The sequence below is a fragment of the Delphinus delphis genome, chromosome 16 (assembly GCF_949987515.2).
Source record: "Delphinus delphis chromosome 16, mDelDel1.2, whole genome shotgun sequence".
NCBI lineage: Eukaryota > Metazoa > Chordata > Mammalia > Artiodactyla > Delphinidae > Delphinus > Delphinus delphis.
In genome coordinates this window covers 62,607,595-62,628,972 of record NC_082698.1, presented here as the reverse complement: position 1 = coordinate 62,628,972, position 21,378 = coordinate 62,607,595, and the positions used below count along the sequence as shown (strand labels likewise).

The 21,378-nt window shown below is 52.6% G+C and overlaps 1 protein-coding gene across 1 annotated transcript in view; it reads left to right on the top strand.

The window, feature by feature from the left end:
- The window catches only part of TSPAN15 (tetraspanin 15), a 49,550-nt gene extending 28,482 nt beyond the window's left edge, over positions 1 to 21,068 (top strand). The window contains exons 2-8 of the mRNA XM_060034878.1: positions 131 to 316; positions 1,570 to 1,644; positions 10,582 to 10,677; positions 13,260 to 13,376; positions 18,186 to 18,233; positions 19,746 to 19,862; positions 20,235 to 21,068. Of these exons, the coding sequence (XP_059890861.1) occupies positions 131 to 316; positions 1,570 to 1,644; positions 10,582 to 10,677; positions 13,260 to 13,376; positions 18,186 to 18,233; positions 19,746 to 19,862; positions 20,235 to 20,384 (789 nt within the window). The 3' untranslated portion in view covers positions 20,385 to 21,068. The remainder of the gene's footprint in view (positions 1 to 130; positions 317 to 1,569; positions 1,645 to 10,581; positions 10,678 to 13,259; positions 13,377 to 18,185; positions 18,234 to 19,745; positions 19,863 to 20,234) is intronic.
- The last annotated feature ends 310 nt before the right edge of the window (positions 21,069 to 21,378 follow it).

The following is a 21,378-nucleotide window of genomic DNA, read 5'->3' as shown; positions in this document are numbered from 1 at the left end:
CCCTCACATCCAGTCACCTGGGGTGAGCCCCTCTAACGGCAGACACCACAGCCCTCAGACGAGCCCTTTGTAGGAAAATCACGCGACTGCCAGTTCTTCTCCTCTCTCACTCCTTGCTTTCTTGCCGCAGCTGATCGGGGGCCTGGTCCTGTCAGTGGGGATCTATGCAGAGGTCGAGAGGCAGAAATACAAAACCCTGGAAAGTGCCTTTCTGGCCCCGGCCATCATCCTCATCCTCCTGGGGGTTGTCATGTTCATCGTGTCCTTCATCGGTGTGCTGGCTTCCCTTCGCGACAACCTGTGCCTTCTCCAAGCGGTGAGTCCGCCCCACGCACCCCTCAGCCACTGGTGGTGGTGGGGTCCTTGGCATCCCCAGGAGAGCTGGGGAGAGCACCCCTGGGCCCTTGGGCATCCCAGTTATTCAGTCCTTGCCTCAAACCAGCTCTTTTAGAGGGTTTCCTGGGTCAGCCTGTCTGTGCACGTTGGCCCAAGAGTGCCCAGCCTCCTCCACTTCTGCGTAGAAAGGCTGATTTGAATACTGTTCTTCTTACTTAAACCCTGTGTTGGTCTGGACTGTCGGTTGGAGGTGGGAGAAAGCACACTCAAATGAGAGCAAGCAAAACCAAGAAAAGTTGTTGTTGGTGAGTCAGGAGCTCATGTAACCAGCAAGCCCACACTGGGTCCGGGGGTACAGACGGTGCCCTCAGGCTCTCTCTCTCGCCACCTCCCAGCTGGACGCCCGATGCTGTTCTCAGGCTCTCTTTGCAGTGGTGGCCAGCAGCCTCAGGCCAACAGTCCTTATGGTTCTTGATTCCGGGGAATCTTTCCTGGTAACTCTGGCCAAGGTCCTAGGACTCTGATGGGCCTGCTTGGCCAAGTGGCTGCCCTGGGGTCAGGGGAGGTCAACTCCCCTACCCCGCTTACTGGCAGGAGATGGATGGCTCCCCAGAGTGGGGGGTGCCGGGTAGGAGGATCTGTTTTCTCTGCAACCACATGTGTGTTTGACCTCATTGTCCCCCTCACACGGGAAGCCCCTAAAAGCCCCTATGAGGATAGTCTCGGTGCTGCCTGAGCCTGGAAGTTATTGACATCAGTTTGGACAATGCCCATTTCTGTGATAAAGGGGGGTGTATCCTCTAAGCCTCAGGCATCCCCTCACCCACCCTGGGGGTCTGGGAAGCCACTGTGGAGAGCCTCTGCAGGCAGAGCTGGAAATGCTGCACAGCCTGTCCCCTCTGGGTCAGCCAGAGCGAGGACCAGCTCTGCTTGTGGTGGGGAGTGGGTGAGGGGATTGTGTTTCTCCACCTAGACCCTGCTGAGGACCCCTGGGACAAACCTCGATAACAGTCTGGCTGGGACAGCTGAGTCCCTTTGCCTGACCACTAACTCCAGCGACAGGCTTTCCCGGGAATGTGTGTCCACATCCTGTGTCCTCACAGGAGGAAGGGGCGAAAGGCCCAGGAGCTGCTAAGAGCTCCGACAGAGGTGATTCTCTTTATTGCGCTTGAGCTCGGCACAGATGGCACTTCCGCTTCCCCTCTAGGTGAATCTCTGAATTTTGTTTTCCAGTTTATGTACATCCTTGGGATTTGCCTCATAATCGAGCTCGTTGGTGGTGTGGTGGCCCTGATCTTCCGGAACCAGGTGGGCCTCTGGCGCAGTTATCAGCCATGTGTATGCTAGTCACGCACTGTGTATGCGCCCAGGGCTGCAAACTGGGGGTGCAGCAGAGAGCTGGGCAGATAATCCCTCGTGGAACATCCACTGGGCTAGGGCGATGGGCACTGAACAGGTAAACCGGAGAACAAGAAAACAAAACAGGCTGGTAACAGAGTGCCTGGGGTGGAGGTGGGGAGGATGCTGCTGAAAAGGAGCCAACCAGCTAAGGCTCAGAGGGAACAGAGGTCCAGGCGGAGGGAGCCACTGAGGCAGAAGGGAGCTTGGCGGGTTTGTGCACGGTGTGGAGGCCGCTTGGCTGAAACAGGTGAGTGATGGGGAGGGGGTAGAAGATGAAGATCTAGGGCAGATCAGGTAGGGCCTTGGATTTTTGTTTTAAAGGCAGTAGGAAGCCTTTGGAGAGTTTTATGCTGGAAGTGATGTGATCTGATTCACATTTTACTTGCTGCTGAATGGAGAGTGGACAGTAGGGAGACCAGCTGGGTGGGCCTTAACCACAGGCATGTCTACACCCTTGGAATCCAGGGGTCTTCTTCCTGTTTTGTGTCGGAAGGGGAGATTCCCATGATATTGATGGAGTCATTGAGGCACAGAGAGGTTAAGAAGCCCTCCTAAGAGCACACAGGAAGATGGAGGCAGCTCAGGGATGCTTTCCAATCTTTTTTTCAGTTCTTTTTTTCTCCCCTGCCCTAGCTTTATGGGGAATAATTGACAAATAAAGTTGTGATATATTTAAACTGTACAGTGTGATGATTTGAGATATGTATACATTGTGAAAGGATTACCACAATCAAGTTAATTAATACATCCATCACCTCAAATAGTTAACTTCTTTTTTTTTTTGGTGAGAATACTTAAGATCTGTTCCCTTTGCAAATTTCAAATGTATAATACAGTATTATTAACTATAGTCAGCATGCTATACATTAGATCCTCAGAGCTTATTCATCTTATAACTGGAAGTTTGTACCATTGACCAACATCTCCGTATTTCGCCCACCTCCTATCCTCTGGCAACCACTTTTCTACTCGCTGTTTCTATGAGTTTGACTTTTTTTTTTTAGACTCCACATATAAATGACTCCATATAGTGTTTGTCTTTCTCTGTCTGACTTATTTCACCTAGTATAACCCCCTCGAGGTTCACCCATGTTGTCACAAGTGGCAGGTTTTCCTTCTTTTTTATGGCTGAATAATATTCCATTATATATATATATATATATATATATATATATATACACACACACACACACACACACATATATACACATATATATATGCACACACACACACACACACAATGGAGAATATACGTATATCTATGTATCTACATAACTGTATCTCTCTCTATATCTCTCACATCTTTGTCCATTCATCTGGCAACAGACACGTTGTTTCCATATCTTGCCAATTGTGAATCATACTGCAATGAACATGAGAGTTCTTTTCCTGGCAGATAACTCTTTGAGATAGTAATTTCATTTCCTTTGGATATATACCTGCAAGTGGGATTGTACCACATATGGTAGTTCTATTTTTAATTTTTTGAGGAATCATCATACTGTTTTCCATAATGATTGTACCAATTTGCACTCCCATCAACAGTGTACAAAGGTTCCCTTTTCTCCTCACCAACATTTGTCTCTCGTTTTTTGATAATAGACATTCCAACAGGAGTGAGATAACATCTCACTGTGGTTTCAGTTTGCGTTTCCCTGATGTTTAGTCATGTTGAGCATCTTTTCATATACCTGTTGGCCATTTGTATGTCTTTTCTGGAAAAATATCTATTCAGGTTCTCTGCCTGTTTTTTACTCAGATTACAGTTGACCCTTGAACAACATGGATTTGAAATGTGTATGTCCACTTATACACAGAGTTTTTTCAATAAATATAGTACCTGTATTTCATTTTACAGATCCTTAAATAACTAAGCGTGAGGAAAAGTTTATGTTCGGTTAGAGATTACAATATGTGGAGTCAAAAGAACTAGGGTTTGAGTCCTGACTCTATTTAAGTTGTTTTAGCTTCCTGCCCTTGGGTGAGTTATTTATCATTTCCTTTGCTTTTGAGGCAGAAATAGCAGTATGCAGATTTTCAACTGTGTTGGATGTTGGCATCCCTAATCCCTACAGTGTTCAAGGGTCAACTGTATTTGTTTTTTTTGCTATTCAGTTGTAAGGGTTCCTTGTATATTTTGGATATTAGCCTCTTATCAGATATATGGTTTACAGATATTTTCATAGTTTGCCTTTTTACTTTTTTGATTATTTTGCCGTGAAGAAACTTTTTTGTTTGATGTAGTCCCACTTATTTATTTTTGCTATAGGCGACATTGCCTATAATGTTTGATGTCAGATCCAAAAAATCACTACTAAGACCAATGTCAAGGAGTTTTTCCCTATATTTTCTTCTAGGAGTTAGTTCTACAATTTCAGATCTTATATTTAAGTCTTTCATTCGTCTTGAGTTGATTTTTGTCTATGGTATAAGATAAGGGTCTAATTTCATTCTTTAGCACGTGGATTTCCAGTTTTCTCAACACCATTTATTAAAGAGATTGTCCTTTCCCTGTTGTATATTCTTGGCATCTTTGCTGGAAATCAGTTGACCATATATGTGTGGGTGTATTTCCAGGCTCTCTATTCTGTTCCATTGACCTGTGTGTCTATTTTTATTTCAACACCATACTGTTTTGGTAACTATAGCTTTGCAATATTGAAATCATGAAGAGTGATGCCTCCAGCTTTGTTCTTCTTGCTCAAGATTGCTTTGGCTATTGGGGTTTGTTGTGGTTCTATATGAATTTGAGGATTTTTTTTTCTATTTCTGTGAAAGATGCCATCTGAATTTTGATAGGGGATCACATTGAATCTGTAGATTGCCTTGTCCCACTGGTTGTCTTCCCAATCTAGTTTTGCTACCTGTTCCTCCCTTTTTCTCTTTTCTGCTTTTCAGACCATCTGCTCTGGGCTGGCAGTTCCAGGGTATTGGTTCATTTTTCAGCAGCCCTGAGAGGAGAGAGATGTTTATTCCATTTGCGAATGGGGATGCATTTTTGTGCAGTCAGCAGGGCTCCTGGCCAGCCCACAGCTTTCCAGAGTTATGAGTGCTTTACTGACTAAAGCCCAGGTCCAGGCCAGGGTTAGCAGCATCAGTGGTTTAATAAACAATCCCCTAAGTGAACAGCAGTTCTGGTTTCCCAGGTGCTTTCACAAAGGCGGTTGACTTATTTTCCAGTGCCGGGTAGGTCAACAGGGGCTGTGACACCACTCTTTTCCAGGGAGAGAACTAAGACGAAACCTCCAGGTCTTACAGCTGAGGATGCCGTGGGCCTGAGGTCAGGGGTGAGAGTTCCATTATCCCCAAACCCTGAGGGCACCACGGGGTGAAGTGTGTTCCTTCCCCTTGGGTGGGTTGTCCCCTTCATGGGGCCCTGTCGGGAAGGTCTCAGTGTGCAACCCAGGAAGGACCTTCACCTTCAGGGATCTCAGCTCTTTGGAGGCTTATGATGGGCTGTGCTGTCATATGCCCCTGATACATAATTCAAAAAATTAAAAAATGAGATACAAAACTAAGTGCAGTAAGATCTCCACAATGAAAAACATAGGCCTGGAAAAATCTGGAAGGAAATAGAAATATTAACATATTAATTCATATCTCCTCTGAGGGATGGGACTCTTTTTTTCCCTAGCTCCCAAATTTTCTTTTTCTTTTTTTATAATCAAGGGGGAAAATACCATATAAAGAAAAATGATGTCCCTGCCAACTGTAATGCCATGCGATTTTGTAAAACTAGAAATGGGCCAATGGTGAGGATAGGGAAGGAGCAGCCTGGCTGTTGATGGTGGCAGAAAGGGGCAGCGTATGATGGAGGAAGAGGTGAGGCACAGTCAAGGTCAGGTTCCAGGAGGAGGTGAGTTCCCAACTCCAGTTTTTCTTCACCAAGAGGAGAAGACAGATTTCTCTGAATCACGATGTAATAAGTTCAGTCTCCAGCCCTGCAGGCTACCTCTTAACTCTAAGAATCCACTTGTGGTGACAAATGAGGACAAGTCATCAGGCTCATAACTTCACACAGGGTTCTCAGGAAGGTGCACAGACCATGGCCACCGCCAGGCAGCGAAAGATAAACAGACTCCAGAGTGTAAGGAAGAAACTCTCCATCAACCGCTGCCCCTGGATGAGGCTTCTGCTGCCAGGCATGACCCAGTAGTTGGACTGAAGCAGCTTTTCTGCTTGTGCAGGGTCGAGTGGCCATGCGTTGGAGAGCTGGGTGCAGAGCTGTTGGCCCCAAGGGCCCGGGCGTTAGAAGCAGAAGTGCAGCACCTTGAACCCAGTGGGGGGCAGAGAACCTGAATGACCTCCACAGCTGTCTGGGTCTCACCGCTCTTGACCTGCCATCACCCCAGCTTGTCCCGAGCCTCTCTGGAGGGTGTCGGGGGTTTTGGAGGTGGGCAGCTCCTGACCGTATGTTCCCAGTGAGGCAGGGCTGAGCAGGGACACCCAGAGGGCACTGGGCTGTAGCTGGTACGTCTTTACCCATCCCCGACCTCCTTCCCTCTACCACCAGAACAGTCAGGGGAGCGACCACTTTCCTGGCCTTGATCAGAGGGTGCTGTGGTCACACCTAACACCAGGCCATGGAATGATGGGCAGCACCCAGCCTGTTTATCATGGCACTGCCACGAGCGGGCTCTGGGTGTGACCGTGAGGTCAGGGCAGGGAGAAAGGAGACAGCATGGCCTGCCTGGCTGAGCACCTGAGCATATATATCCTTCCCACCCAGAAGAAAGTAGAGAAAGTTCTGCACTGTTGTGGACAGATTCCCATAGCTGGTGCCTCCCACTGTGGGAGTGAGAGCTGGAGCCCCAAACACCTGGGAGACCAAAGCATAACCCTCCCCCACCATGGGGATTAATCCTGTGACCTCCAGCCGGGTTCCAGAGAACCTTGCAGAGTTTGCACCTCTTTCCTTCTCACTCCCTGGGTTCCTCTCAACCCTTGGTTGTCTGATGGGGCCCATCTCAGGGCTGGAGCAGAGGCTGGGGTCTGGAGGCAACAAGGATGGATCCCCACCTTCTGGGGGTACTGTGGGGAGCCCAGAGATGCTGGCTCAGCCCAGGCACTAAGGGAGGAAGGAAGTCCTAGGCTGAGCACCCGCCTCTGCGTTATGAGAGCTGAGCTGCCAGCTGTTGGGCCTCCCCAGCATGGGCCTCAGAAGCGGACATGAAGCGATGGAAGCCGGCTGGCAGCCTGTAGGAAACTAGGACAGCTGCGTCCCCAGAGGCCTGGTGGGAGGCTCCGGCTGCCAGCCAGCCCTTCCACCCCTGCCGTCCTGGGGGAGCTGCTGCCCCATGCCCCCCACCCCTCCAGTTCCTCATTTATTTAGGCTAAAAAAAAAGGCTTTATTGATATTTAATTCACATGCCATACAATTCGCTCATTTAAAGTGTACATTCAGATACGTGCAACCATCACCACTGTCGATTTGAGAACATTTTCATGACCTCCAGAAGCAATCTGACATCCCTTCGCTCTTCTCCTCCTTCATTTAAAAACTCTCCAAGTGCCTCCACTGAGAGCAGTGATGCAGAGGCTTCAGATATCTTTAAAACTAGATTAAAAGAAAGAACTAGAAAGGGCAGCTCTTTGTAGCTTGAGTCTGGTGGCTTGAACAATGTGCTCTGAAAATCCCATGGCCTTTGATGCTCGCTCACTCTCTGCTTAATTTAGCCCGGGCCACGTGCCTCTGAGGCCATGCCAGCCATTTGTGAAAGGTGGTTTTCCAGTCCTCATTGGAGCTGCCCCTGCTGTGTGACCTGGTTTAGAGCAGGGTGGGGCTGGCACTGTGTGCGTTTGGCCTCTGGACGCAGCAGAGAAAGCCAGAATTCTCTTTTCCCTTCCACGCTCCCACAGGGCGCGTCCTCTCAGCGGCTCCCCCAGTCCCTCAGGACGTTGTGGGATATAAGCACCGTGCTTTACACTTAATTAGAGTTAATTAACGACCTGTATGCCCTCCACCCCCACAGGAACCACCCAAGCATTCTACACACGTCTCTGGCATGGGCATGCACGCGCACACGCACACGCACGGTGCCAAAGGCAGTGCACACGTGCAAGAACCAGCACAACCTAAAGAGCTCTCTGATGGGAACTGGGGGCAGCTGCCGCCTGTGGAGCCTGGGACCATCTGTTCCTCCTGTCCATCCCGAGAGGCCTCCAGCGGGGCCTCCCTTCCCCACAGGGTCCCGGTTCAGCTAACCAGATGGAAGGCCTGATTTGCACAAAGAGGGCTCTTTTGGAGTCCGTGCCTTTGGAAAATGCTCAGAGACTGAGCTGGTTTGGGGAGGGAGGTCAGGGCTGCTCACCAAAGAGGGAGGGAGAGCCTTTCCCCTTTGGGCCACTGAGCGTCCCCTCTGCCGCCTGTCTTCCTCCCTGCCCTGGGCCTCCTGCCCTCATCCCACCCTGTTTCCCAACAGCATGTGACCCAGTGGGAGGGCTGAGGGGTGAGCCGATGGGCTGGGGTAGGTGGACCAGGACGGTCCGCGGTGCCTTGAGAGTGGAAGGAAGCCACCCCGCCTCCCATGAGTGTGGCCCTAGACATGTCCCTGACCTTGGACATCATCCCCTGCTCCTCACTTCAGCCAAGGGCCCCTTATACCATGCCATTGAACACTACGAGCTCATTCCCTTGCCCTGCCCTGTGTGACAGACTGATCCTGCCTGGTGTCCTGTTTTCTTCGACACCCCCAACCATGCTCCAGCTGGCTGGCCTGTCCCTTCATCACCCAGAGGAGCAGGTACCCAAGGTCGGAAAGGCTGCAGGACCTGGGAGCCTCTGGGAAGGGTGGCCTGAGGCCAGGCAGCCTCCTGCTCTGCCCAGGTCGAGTGGCCAGCAAGCAGCCCTGCCACTGAGCCCCTGCCCTGGGTGGGATCCAGTGCCAGACCTGGGCAGGGCTGAGGGCTGGTGACTGCAGAGCCTCTCACACGGGAAGGGGGCTGGCCCTGTGCCTCCCGAGGCCTGCAGCTCCCAGGTCTGCTCCTGAGCGGCTGATTTTCATCAGCAGAGGGTTTTCCTTCTGGCCACAGAGATAGGTTTCCCTGAGCCAGTCTCCTCTGTCACCTTGGCTTTGAGCAGTGTCTGAGTTTCAGGAAGGAGATGGCTGTCACATCCTTCATTCCTCTCTTTTTGATACTGGAGATGGTTTGGGGAGATGGCCCCAATCTGAACCTTGGGTTCTTATCTTGGCTTCTTTTTTTCCTGTTTTCCATATTAGCTTTAATCATTGGTAACACATGATCTTTTATGAGTCTAAGGTGGTTAATATTGTTTCTCATTTTACAGAGGAGTTACCTTGGATAACCTATCCCCACACAGAGTTTGTTTTTGTTTTTAATTTTTATTGGAGTATATAGTTGATTTACAATGTTGTGTTAGTTTCTGGTATAAAGCAAAGTGAATCAGTTATACAGATACTTATCTTGGCTTCTTAAAGTGTATCAGGCCGGGAGTTTGACGCTTTGGTTCCAGCATCTCTCTGCCAGTGATCAGCAGGGTGACCTTGGACACGTCACATCACCTCTTTGGGCTGCAGGGTGTTTGTGAGGGGTCCCAGGCTAGGGCCCAGCTCTTGGACAAGACTTAGGGCCTTAATTTCTTCTGGGATTAGCCATTTTCCACTGATGACGTAATGGGTATGAAGTGATACCACAGGGTATCTGTCTCCTGGAAAAAGAAAGACCTATCATAATAACAGCAGGGCTCACTACGTGCCTGGCGTCCTGCTAAGCACTTTTGTAGATTTAGTTTATTTGAATCTCCAACCCCTCCCAGGCAGAGGGTTCTCCCCCACTGCCAGCCCCCATTCCGTAGAGGAAGAAATGGAGGCCCGGAAGTTAAAGGAAGTGCCCGAGGCCTGCGTGGCTGCAGGGACCATGAGGCCTGACAGCCCCTCGCAGCCTAGTCTTTGATCTTCAGAGCTTGGAGGTGTCTTAAACATAGGCCTGCAGGGTTGGTTCACAAGTGGGAAACTGAGGCCCAGAGAGGAGGAGTAGCTGTGATGGGGCCTGCAGTCCCAGGCTGGGGCCTGGAACCCAGGGCCCTGCTGTCCCCATGTACCCTGAGGGCACCTCCCCCGGGAATCGTCCGGCTCCAGAGCTGAGAATGCACCCTTTGTGCCAGCACAATCTCTGATGAGACACGGGCCTTCCTGCTCTGAAAGCCCCGATTGTCGCTGCCAGTGTGGAGCTGGGCTGCCCACGCTCCCGCCCCATCCCTTCCTGCTGTGGGGCCTTTTGTGCTCCTGGATCCCAGTACAACAGCCGGGCTGTTGATCCAGAAGGCCCAGTGTGACTGGGACAGGGCGGCCTGCCAGCGCCCTTCCCGGTGGGGATTGTCCCAGCCCGAGAGGGAGGTGGGCCCCGTCATCTCCCTGCAGTGACAGAGAGAGGCCCGGAGGAGAGTCAGGAGACCTGGCCGGGCCCCTAACCAGTGCTGAGACCTGCTCGGTGATCTGGGGAGAATCAAGCTCCCTCTCTGGGCCTCCTTATCTGTAGAACAAGAGCTTGGATAGGAGAGAAGAGTGGAGAGAAGGCCTGGAGGGCAAAGGGAAGGTTCCAGCACAGGCCTGTCTTTGGCAGTAGAAGGAGCGCCAGGCCAGGAACCTGAGCAGCTGAGTCCCAGCCCTGGCCTGGATGGGTTGTTTGATCTGTAAAGGAATGGGGTGCACCATTCCTGCATCCGATGGGCACTGGGGGCATGGAAGGGGTGCTTTGTGCAGGTAGGGGCAGGGGCCACCTGGGCCTGTGGGCACTCTGGTTCAATCCCGACTTTTGGGAAATCTCGGGTGGGACTCTGGGGATGTGTGCTCTTCTTCCTTTGTAATTTCTCTGTCTAAATAGACCATCGACTTTCTGAATGACAACATTCGAAGAGGCATCGAGAACTACTATGATGATCTGGACTTCAAAAACATCATGGACTTTGTTCAGAAGGAGGTGAGCCAGGCGCTTTGGGTCAGACATCTGCCTCCCATGCCCTTTGTCCCCTACAGGGGACCCTGCTCAAGAGGGTCGGGGTGAGGGTCACATGGCTTATCCATTCCCAAAGCAGGTGGCTGGCCACATTGGGAGGCAAGGGTGGGCCATGGATGGCCGCCAAGGGTAGGGATGCCAGGGCCTGACCTTTTCAACCAGCTCTCTACCCGTGTGCTTCCCCCACAACATACTTGCCCTACCTGTTCCTCTCCAGGTACACAGGCCCTCCCCTCCTGGAAAAAAAAAAAAAGAACAAGGTCAGGGGTAGCTACAAGCCACCTGGCAGTGCCTCAGTGTGCCCCTCTCCAGTGGGTAAAGATCCTTCTTCTTTGAGGTGGGAGTGACCTCCAAGCCACCCAGTTCAAAGTTCCCCCTGCCAGGACCCTTTAGTGATGGGGAGCTCACTGCCTTGCCAAGTCCAGGACAGCCCCGACGGGGAGAGAGCTCTTCCCCGACTCCACTTCCCCCTGCATGGGGAAACAGCACAAGACTTCTCCTTTTCCTCGATGACGCTTCTTTGAATGTGATAATTGTCCTTTGGGGATGTCATCCCTCTTCCCAAGGTCCACCCAAATCTGTGGGTGTAATAATAATAGCAGTTGCAGGGCAAGCTGCTGCCCTCGGGGGGCTTCTACACATCAAGCTCACTTAGTCCTCCTGCGCCTTAGCCTCCTCATCTGCCTCAAGGGGCTACTAATGGTCCCTTCCTCCTGGCGTCGTTGCGAGATTGCCTCGACCTGTTTCAGAGGTGGTTAGAGCAGTGCCAGGCAAATGATGAGACCTAGGTCGGTGTCAGCTGCAGTGGTCATCATCCTCATGTCCTACTAGGTGAGGACAAGCAGAGTTTGAGGGCCGAGGGCCCGCTCAGCCCTGGCAGCGCTTCTCTGGACGTGACCTTGGGGGCGTCAGCTGGCCTGATCCCCGTGCTAGCCCTCAGTGGGGACAAACGTCTCACCGCACCCAGGGCCACCCGTAGTGGCCACACCCTTGGCTCAGGCCTTCCATGTAGTCACAGCAGGTGCAGCCTCCGGGAGGCCCTTCTTTGCCAGGGATGTGCCTGCCAGCTCTGGCCATCAAGTGGAGCAAAATGCTTTTATTGGAACCAACCTTCAGCTGGCTCGCAATTTTCATTTCTTCCAGGGTGGAATGGCGGGATGACTCATGCTCACTGGGCACCCTGCTTGGTGCTGAATGCCTCATGCATGGCTTCCCTTTGTAATTCTCAGCTCAGCTGTGCAAAGCTGACGTTGCTCTTTCTGCTTTACGGTTGAGGATCTGAGGCACAGAGAGGGTCACTGACTTGCCCAAAGTCACACAGCATGGAGTTACCGGTAGTGTGAGGATTTGAACTCTGGCCTGTCTGATGGCAAAGCAAATGCCCTTTGCACTGTACCCCAAAGAGGCACTTCCAGATCCCTCAAACTGATAACCTAAAAGGCTCTATGGGGACTCTGAAAGGGTATCTGCTTTGTGTTTTTACTAAGACCTTGGATCATATCACTCCCCTGGTTAATAAACCCTGCAGTGACTTTCCGTCACTCAGAATACCATCCCAGCTCCCTGCTGGTTCTGGCTGACAGGGCTTTCATGGTCTGGCCTCATGTCCTCCATTCTTGCTGGCTCTGCTCCAGGCACACCTGCTGCTGAAATATAACCACCTCGTCTCTGCGTGGGATCTTTGCATGTCTTGACCGGCTTTTTCCTGTTCCTATTTCAGATTAAATGACATCTCCTCAGGCCTTTCCCGACCTCCCCGCTCCTTCCCCTGTTTGCCGTATCCCTGGTACCCAGCACTACCTCACTGTCCTTTTCACAACGCTGATTCCTCTCTGTCTCCCTCTGCAGATGTGTCCCATATGGGCAGGGCTGTGGTGCTTTGGCTGCCCCTTGTCTCTCTGGCACACAGAACAATGCCCGGCACACACCAGCATCTCAGTGGAGTAACTGCTTCCCCCAGGCGTTGGCATCTGTACAGGGGGAGATGCAGGGAGGGGCTAAGCTAAGGGGAAAATGATGCCAGCTGTGCCATCGCTTCAGTCCTGAGCCCAGGCCAGGGTGTGAGGTGTGTGCCCCTTTGCTAAGGGCAGGACAGGCAGAGCTGGGGCAGGTGAGGAGAAGGTCAGTGTGGTTCAGGGACCCCTGGGTTGTGGGGCTTCCCTAGAATCCTGTTCTCCGGGACCTTAAAGGCCAGCTCCTCGGGTTGAGCGCCTGCCCTGGGGATGTGAAGATGGAGTCCGGTTGTCAAGGAAGGATGTTCCCTCCAGTGTTTAGCCACCACCCCGCTATCCCACCAAAAGGCTACCCAGCCTTGGCTTGCATGCCTCTCCAGTGACGGGGCGCTCACTACCTGTTGGGCAGCCATGCCGCTTTTGGCGAACTCTGACCCCACAACGGATGCCTCATTTGCTGCCTGTAGCTCCCCCTACCAGGGTGACCCCCATCATAAATCACATCGTCCATCCCCCGGCAGGGCCCCTCCCTGCCGTCTGCCTGGGGCCCCGGCGGTGATGGCAACTCTCTTCCCCGCTTGTTTCATCCCTCAGTTTAAGTGCTGTGGCGGAGAAGACTACCGAGATTGGAGCAAAAACCAGTACCACGACTGCAGTGCCCCCGGACCCCTGGCCTGCGGGGTGCCCTACACCTGCTGCTTCAGAAACACGGTACCCACTGCTCCTGGGGCTTCCCGGCTGGTCAGACACTTCTCTCACCTTTCAGGACGGGTGGTGGGGATGGTTGGGTGCGGCAGGCAGGAGGTGGTGGTCATTGTCGAGGCTTCCTGAGCCTCGAGGGCTACTAAAGGGGGTGAATCTGGGAAGAGGGGCGGGGAAGTCTTGTCTTATTAGTAGCGGTCGTTAACATCTACTGAGCACTTACCATGTGCTGGCCTTTTCTAGGTTCTTTAGTTGTATTAACTCATTTAGTCTTTTCAACAACCCTGTGAGGTAGGTACCGTTATTTCACCCACTGTACAGATGAGAAAACTGAGGAATCAAAAGGTTAGGTGCTTTGCCCAAGGTTGATGGGGCTGGGATGAAATTCAGGCAGCCATTGTCAGAGCTGCACCCTGGACTCCTGTGCAAGCCAGGCAAGGAGTAGGAGAGGGTCCAGGCCGGGGGGCTTAGCAGGGTGGCTGGCTTGACAGCCGTAGCCAGAGGACCAGAGCAGGGCCTGCACTGTGGGCATTGCTGGTGGACTTTGGGCTTGACGTCCTGGTCACCATCAGCAACAGGGTATTTGGAAGGGGTCTGGTGATGTAACCGTCAGCCTCCGCCTCTCCCCAGTGGGATCCTCTCAGCTCTGTTGCCTCCTTGGCCACTTGGGAGGCTGCCCTGTGCTGTCACTGCTAATAAATGAGAGGCTTGGTCAATCCTGTGTTTGAGTAATGTGTCCCAAAACTGCATGGCTTCTGGGTTGGAATGAGGTGGAGAGCTTTGCAATTACTCACACCCTGAAGAGTCATGGAAAATTTCTCTTCTGATGCTCCACCATTCTGTGCCCACTTCCGGATTCTGTAAACCACGCAGCTGCTGGTAGGGGTGGGGGCCTCACCCAGTGAGTCAGGGAGCCAGTGCCAAGTGCATTAGCCCTAAAAAGGCTGGGCCAGGAGGGGAGGTTTGTTTGGAAATTGTAGCTGCCATTTTAGGGTAGCTTTCTGTGCAAGGGGAGTGCTGGGGAAGAGCCTGGGATTTTTAGGGAGGCCTACAGGGGGGTGACCCTGAACTTCATCACCCAAGGCAGTGGCACCTGAAGGTCCAGGTTGAGATGTGGAAGCCCAGCTTGTATTCATTCATTCATTCAACGAGTATTTATTGAGGACCTGCCAGATGTGGTTCTACATTCTGAGGATACAGAAAACACACAGAGAACTTTTGCCTGCATGGAGCTGACATTCTTTCTAGTGGGTAGAACTGACAAGAAAAATAAATAAGTAAAAGAGATAGTATGCTAGAAGATGATAAATGCTAAGGAGAAAAATAAAGCAGGGGCGTGGAGGATTGCAATTTTAGATACTGAGAATGTAGGTTCTCAGTAAAACCCTGAAGGAAGTGAGGGAGTGAGCCATGTGTATCTGGGGATGGGAACTCCTGGCAGAGAGAGCAGCAAGTGCAAAGGCCCTGAGGTGGGAGTTGCCCTGGTGAGTTTGAGAAACAGTGCAGAGACCAGTGTGGCTGGAGCAGAGTGAGTGTGGGGGAGGAGAGTGGCAGACAAAGTCAGGGAGGTCATGGGTGCCCTGATGGCCGTGGTCAGGACTTAGGTTCCCTTGAGTGACAAGCAGTCAAGTGACAGGGCTTTAGTAGCTGAGTAGCAGATCTTACTTAGGCTTTACCAGGACCACCCTGTCTGCTGTGGGAGCAGAGGTGACGTGGGGAGTCTGGTTAGGGGCTAGTGCAGTGGTCCAGGTGTCACAGCTAAGGCTGTCCGGGAAGTGGGCTCTGACACGCTGGTTAGTGAGCAGGAGGTTTAGTAGGAGGTGCGCTCAGGATTGACACCTGTAAGGGAGGTGACAGAAGCTGGGCTGGGCAGTGGGAGAGGTTGAGCAATGATGCAGGCTCAATGGGGGCCTCAGCTGCCTCTCCAGGAATGTCCTGGGATGATCCTTCAGAGTTGTCCCCTATTGGGGCAAGGGGAACAGGTCTTCATACCCTCCACATGCACCAGGCATTACATGAGGAGTGTCCCACCCGGAAGGGACTTGCTGGCTTGTTCAGCAGAGAAACAGAACCAATAGGATGTGTGTGTGTGTGTAAAGAGATTTATTATAGGAAACTGACTCACAGAATTATGGAGGCAGGCAAGTCCCAAGATCTGCAGGGTGAGTCGGCAAGTGAGAGCCCCAGGAGAGCCAATGGTTTAGTTCCAGTCTGAGTGCACAGGCCTGAGAACCAGGAGAGCTGATGATGTAGTTCCTGTTTTTTTTTTTTTTTTTTTTGGTACGCGGGCCTCTCACTGTTGTGGCCTCTCCTGTTGCGGAGCACAGGCTCCGGGCGCGCCAGCTCAGCGGCCATGGCTCACGGGCCCAGCTGCACCACGGCATGTGGGATCTTCCCAGACAGGGGCACGAACCTGTGTCCCCTGCATCGGCAGGCGGACTCTCAACCACTGCGCCACCAGGGAAGCCCTGTAGTTCCTGTTTTAAGGCTGGCAGGCTCAAGGCCCAGGAAGACCCAGTGTTTCAGTTCAGGTTTGAAGTCAGGCAGGAAGAATTCTCCCTTACTTGGGGGAAGGGCCGCCCTTTTTTTCTATTCAGACCATCGACTGATTGGATGAGGCCCGCCCACGTTAGGGAGGGCAATCTGCTTTACTCAGGCTACTGATTTAAATGTTAATCTCATTGGGGGCTTCCCTGGTGGCGCAGTGGTTAAGAATCCACCTGCCAGTGCAGGGGACACGGGTTCGAGCCCTGGTCCGCGAAGATCCCACATGCCGCAGAGCAACTAAGCCCGTGTGCCACAACTGCTGAGCCCGTGAGCCACAACTACTGAGCCCGTGCGCCACAACTACTGGAGCCCAAGCGCCTAGAGCCCGTGCTCCACAACAAGAGAAGCCACCGCAGTGAGAAGCCCGCGCACCGCAATGAAAAGTAGCCTCCGCTGACTGCAACTAGAGAAAGCCTGCATGCCGCAACGAATACCCAATGCAGGCAAAAATAAATAAACTAAATAAATTAATTAAAACAAAAACAAAAAATGTTAATCTCATTAAAAAACCACCCAGAATTAATGTTTGCATAGATATCTAGGTGAGTCACCCTGGGGCCTAGAGAAGAGTTCTGGGCTCTAGGGTTAGGGAGGCCTCTGCTGCTGCATGTCTGTTCCCTGAGGGGCAGGAGCTGTGGTTCTACCTCCAGGGCTGGAAGCACAGTGAAGAGTAAGTTTATTCTTGTCACCTTCTTATATACCATATAGCTTACTTGTTTATTATGTTCATTGTCTGTCTCCTTCCCTAGAATAAAAGTTCCATGAAGGCAAGGACCTTTTTTTGTTCTTCTATATTCCCAACACCTAGAACAGAGAATGGTACATAATGAGTGCTCAGTATTTGTTCAGTAATGACTGAATGAATGAACAAATGAGGTAGGAAGCACCTGTTCCCATCATGCCCTCGTGCACTTGCTCCCCAGGCCTGACCTTCTCCCTGGGGGTCATGTTCTTGGCCTGGGGGGCCACAAATGCCAACTGACAGGAAGTGGATGCTCGGTGTTTTGGGGTCTGAGGGCTCCTGGGGGACAGTCTAGACTGAGAGAGGTTATTTTGCCCACACATCAGGCCCTGACATTTAGACAGATCTAGATGACGCCTGAGGTTCAACCCACTCTTTTGGAAAGAGAATAGACAGCCCTCCTTGCCTTCCAGGGACTGGGATCGTGTCCAAAGTCACTCCAGCCAGCGTGTCTGTGTTCTGCCATGTGCCCAGCCCTGGGATAAGCCCTTTACGTGTATATCTCACTTTATATTCAAAACAGCTCCGTGGGGTACATTCTTAGATCACCATTGCTTTATGGAAGAGACCAGGGAGGCTATTCATTCATTCATTCAATTCAACAAATCCTTATTGAGTGCCTGCATCTGCTAGTCCCTCAGCAGCCCACCTAAGGTTGGTCACAGAGCTCCTAAGTGGCAGAGCAGGACCTGGACCAGGTAACATGATGCCAGAGACCACACTGGCCACTCCGCTGTCCTGCATTACTGCTGGAACCTGTGGCACCCTGGTCCCACAGCAGCTTTCACTTAGATGTGAAGGGATAGGACCGGGACATCGAGCCTTCTCTCACCTTCTAGAAAATAGAGGAAACTATACAAGGGCTCAGGCAGTGATGGGAAGTGCCCCTGCCAGTCCTGTGTTATAGGTCTGCTGGGAAGAGATTTGATGGGTCTAGGGCCGACCACAGCTTCCCCTGCGCCTAGATTAGTCAGCCGCTGGGAGTTCCTGAGAGCAGCTCTCTTCCCAGGAAGGAGGTTGGGCGGTCCTTCCACTGGTGGGTGGCTGTCTGCAGGAACAGGGAAGTGTGGTCAGAGGCCTGGCTTTGCCGTCAGGTAATCCCCAGCTGGCCAGGGCCCTGGCTGTGGTCTGGGATTTTCTTTCATAAGAGCCAGCGTAGTGGGAGCAGCCCAGCCCTGACCTCAGACAACCCATAACCATATCAACAAAGCTTGGGCTCTGGGGCAGCTGCACTAAGGGAGCCTGGGGCAGTGCCCTTTCCTCTGGGTTCCTAGGCTGCCACGGGTGGAGCAGTGGGCCTCCCACCGAAGCGCCACGGAACTGGCCTTCCCGCCTGTCCTCCCTGTGCATTTCTTGGAGGCGGGAGGTTAAGATGCAGACTTGAGCCAGGCTGCCGGGGTGGGAATCTCAGCTCCATCCATACTGGGCAGTGCAACTCTCTGTGCACTATAAAATGGGGGTCAGGGGGAACAAATGTCTTCTACAGTAAACACTATGTAAGTGTTAGCTAATACACATTTCTGTTTCAGACAGAAGTTGTCAACACCATGTGCGGCTACAGAACTATTGACAAGGAGGTAACGTCTTTGAAATCTCTTTCCTCCAGAAAGGTTGCCCTTCCTGTTCCATCTCCAGGGTGATCAGAGGGGCTACCAGGGGTGAGGCTCCTGGCTGCTGAGATTTCCCAACATTCCTGGCTGTGAAAAGGAGCCAGGGACTGCCCAGGTTTTCTGCCTTACCCAGAACAGGACTCGGGGAGCCAAGAATCCCCCCAGGCTGGGAAAGGCTGGCTGCCAGGATGTGCCGAGCACCTAACGTGTGAGGCCACCGAGGCCACCGTGCCCCTGCCAGTGCCCCCAGCATGTCCCTGTGCCCGGCCGCGCTCAGCACCCGCCTGCCTCTGCCCTTGGAGCTGCCCATTTGCAGACGACGCACGCTGGCTTCCTCAGCCTGGGACCCAGGAGTCCCTTGGGGAAGAGAGCCTCTGGAAGGTCCCTCCTGGCTCAGCTTCCTGGGCATTTCTCCTGGACTTGGAGACAAGCTGGGGTGGTGCTGAGAAGGAAGCTGAAAGTAGTGACGACTTGAGATGCCTCTGAGCAGTGGTTCTCAAAGTGAGGTCCCCCGACCAGCAGCAACAGCAGCGCCTTCCACCCCCCCGCCCCCGACCTGGGAACTTCTTAGAAACGGGCATTCTTGGGGTGGCGCCGGCAGGTGATTCTGACCCACGTTTAACATGCAGAGCCACAGACCAGCAGTGGTTCTCCAGCCATCAAACCCAATGGCCAGTTTTTACATTAAACACTTGGTAATGCCCTATTTATTATTCGAAAGTGAAATCCACAGATAATATAACCTTCCTACACACGTAATTCCAAAACAGGTAACGTAATGATTTGAGATAAAAGGAGAAATAAGATAAAACAATTTACAACCATGTACCATATTTCAACAGGTACATGCTCAGGCACTAGATAGAGAAAGCGAAGTGGTTGGGTGTTTACACTGCCAGGGGCTTCTGATACTTGGGAGGGGTGTTGTGTGGACAACTTGCATTACCATGGGCGTATTTTTGCCATTGACATGGTTTTTCAAAATGGTGAACAATTCTTGATAAAGTTGCAAACAAAATAAAGTATAATTATTCCTTACTTTATCTAATATTCTTTCTACAGAATTCAGTGCATAGTAAAAACATGCAGAAAACACTTTGGTTTTTATGTCCCTGGAGTTAGGCTTTGGGCTCAGATAATTATGGATGGGTTTTCACCCATCCAGATGCCCAGGGGACATCTAAGAGGCAGGTAGTCTGAGAAGTTGTCCGTGGAGTAGGATTGCCCTGAGCTCTACAGTCCCTCAGCCCCCAGCCCCGATCGCAGTGGTAACCGGAAGTGCCACCACAATGTCCGCAGTGCTCTCTAGGGAGCGGTACCGCCTGCTGAGACCCAGTGATCTAGAGCCACCTTCTCATCACATTGCATACGAGAAACTGAGGCCCAGAGAGGCTGAGGGACTCGCCTGGACCTGGGGTGAGTGGCAGAGTTGGGACCAGGGCTCCCAGGCGAGTGCTCAGCCAGGCTCCTCCCCGGCAGCGCCTCAGCGTGCAGAATGTCATCTACGTGCGGGGCTGCACCAACGCCGTGCTCATCTGGTTCATGGACAACTACACCATCATGGCGGGCCTCCTGCTAGGCATCCTGCTCCCCCAGGTGTGCTGGTCCCCCCCCCCCCGCCCCCAGGGAGGGGAGCTAAAGGTGGGGATGGTGTGGGCAGGCTGTGGCTTCAGATGATGTGTGGCTCGGTGATTACAGAATGCAGAGTAGGCACAAAGGGCTGGGGTGAAGAGAGCTCTTGGACCAGCCACCTGGGCTCACCCTGGGAGGGCTGGAGGGCTGGAAGGAGGGGGTGAATGGCCTAGAAAGTGAGTGACATAGCTGGGGGGGGAATAGGAGTCGCAGAATGGAGGGTCTCTGGGATTTCCCGGCAGGCTGGGGCCATTGGGGAAGTGGGGGCTCGGGACTGCCGGAGAGGGCCACCCAGATGGCCAGCAGGCTCTCACCCGCCCTGCCCATTCTCCTCAGTTCCTGGGGGTGCTGCTGACATTCCTGTACATCACCCGGGTGGAGGACATCATCACGGAGCACTCTGTCACCGATGGGCTCCTGGGACCCAGCACCAAACCCAGTGTGGAGGCAGCAGGCGCGGGGTGCTGCATGTGCTATCCCAATTAGGGCCGTGGCCTGGGGCGGCAGCTCCAGAAGGACCGTGACAGGACATCTCTGCGCAGGCCACGTCGTGGGGGCCAGATAGGACTGTGGCCCCTCTCTCCACATTCGGCACTGACCAAAGCCATGGCTGTGTTTGCTCAGGGCTCCCAGGCCAACGCCTGTCTGGGGGGCGGAGCTCCTCCCCAGCTGCTGAATTCTGTGCGTGCCCACCCTGCTGGGCGTGGGGTGTGGGGAACAGGGCACCCCTCCTCCAGGCTCCGGCTGCTGGGGAAGGGGGAGCTTGGCGCTGGGCTCCGAACCCATTTCATTTCTGGTAGTGCCTTGGCCTTGGTGTTTGTGCCCCTTTGAGGGCAGTTTTGTAGTGATTTGTAATCGGGGAGGGAGGAGAGCATGTGTGCCCCGAGGTGAAGGAGCAGAGGGGTGGGGTGCAGACCCCAGGCCCCAGTCCTTCGGCCTCACCCTGAGGCCACGTTGGGTCCGTTTCTCAGCCTCCCGGGTCCCTTGAGACCACCCCAGGGCTGCTGCTTTGTTGACCCTGTTTTGTACCTGATTTTATAACATTCATTTTGTACACAGTTAACAGGAGTTTCTGACTAATCAAGGCTAGCTGTATTCAAAGCCCCATTCCTCTTCCCCCTCCAAGCCAGTTTATTAATCAGACAATAAAGACATGATTTTTTTTTTCTGGTTTTTTGTTTGTGCTGTTTGGGTCGAGAGTGAGGAAGACCCCAAGTTGGGCTTGGAAACCCCTTGTTGGTGCAAAGATTGAAGGGGAACCACCCTGAGACCAAGATTTGGGACAGTTTGGGACACTGAGGCCCAGGAGGATCAACCGAGGCTGCCTGTTCCCAGCTTGGAATGGCCTCTCTCACCCTTTGGTTTGTGGACCGGGCCTGGAGCCTCCTGTACCCATCCTTCCTGCCAGGAATTCACTTGCGGGAAACCTCAGAGAAAGAGGCAGAGATGACAACCTATTTTACAGACTGGGAAACTGAGG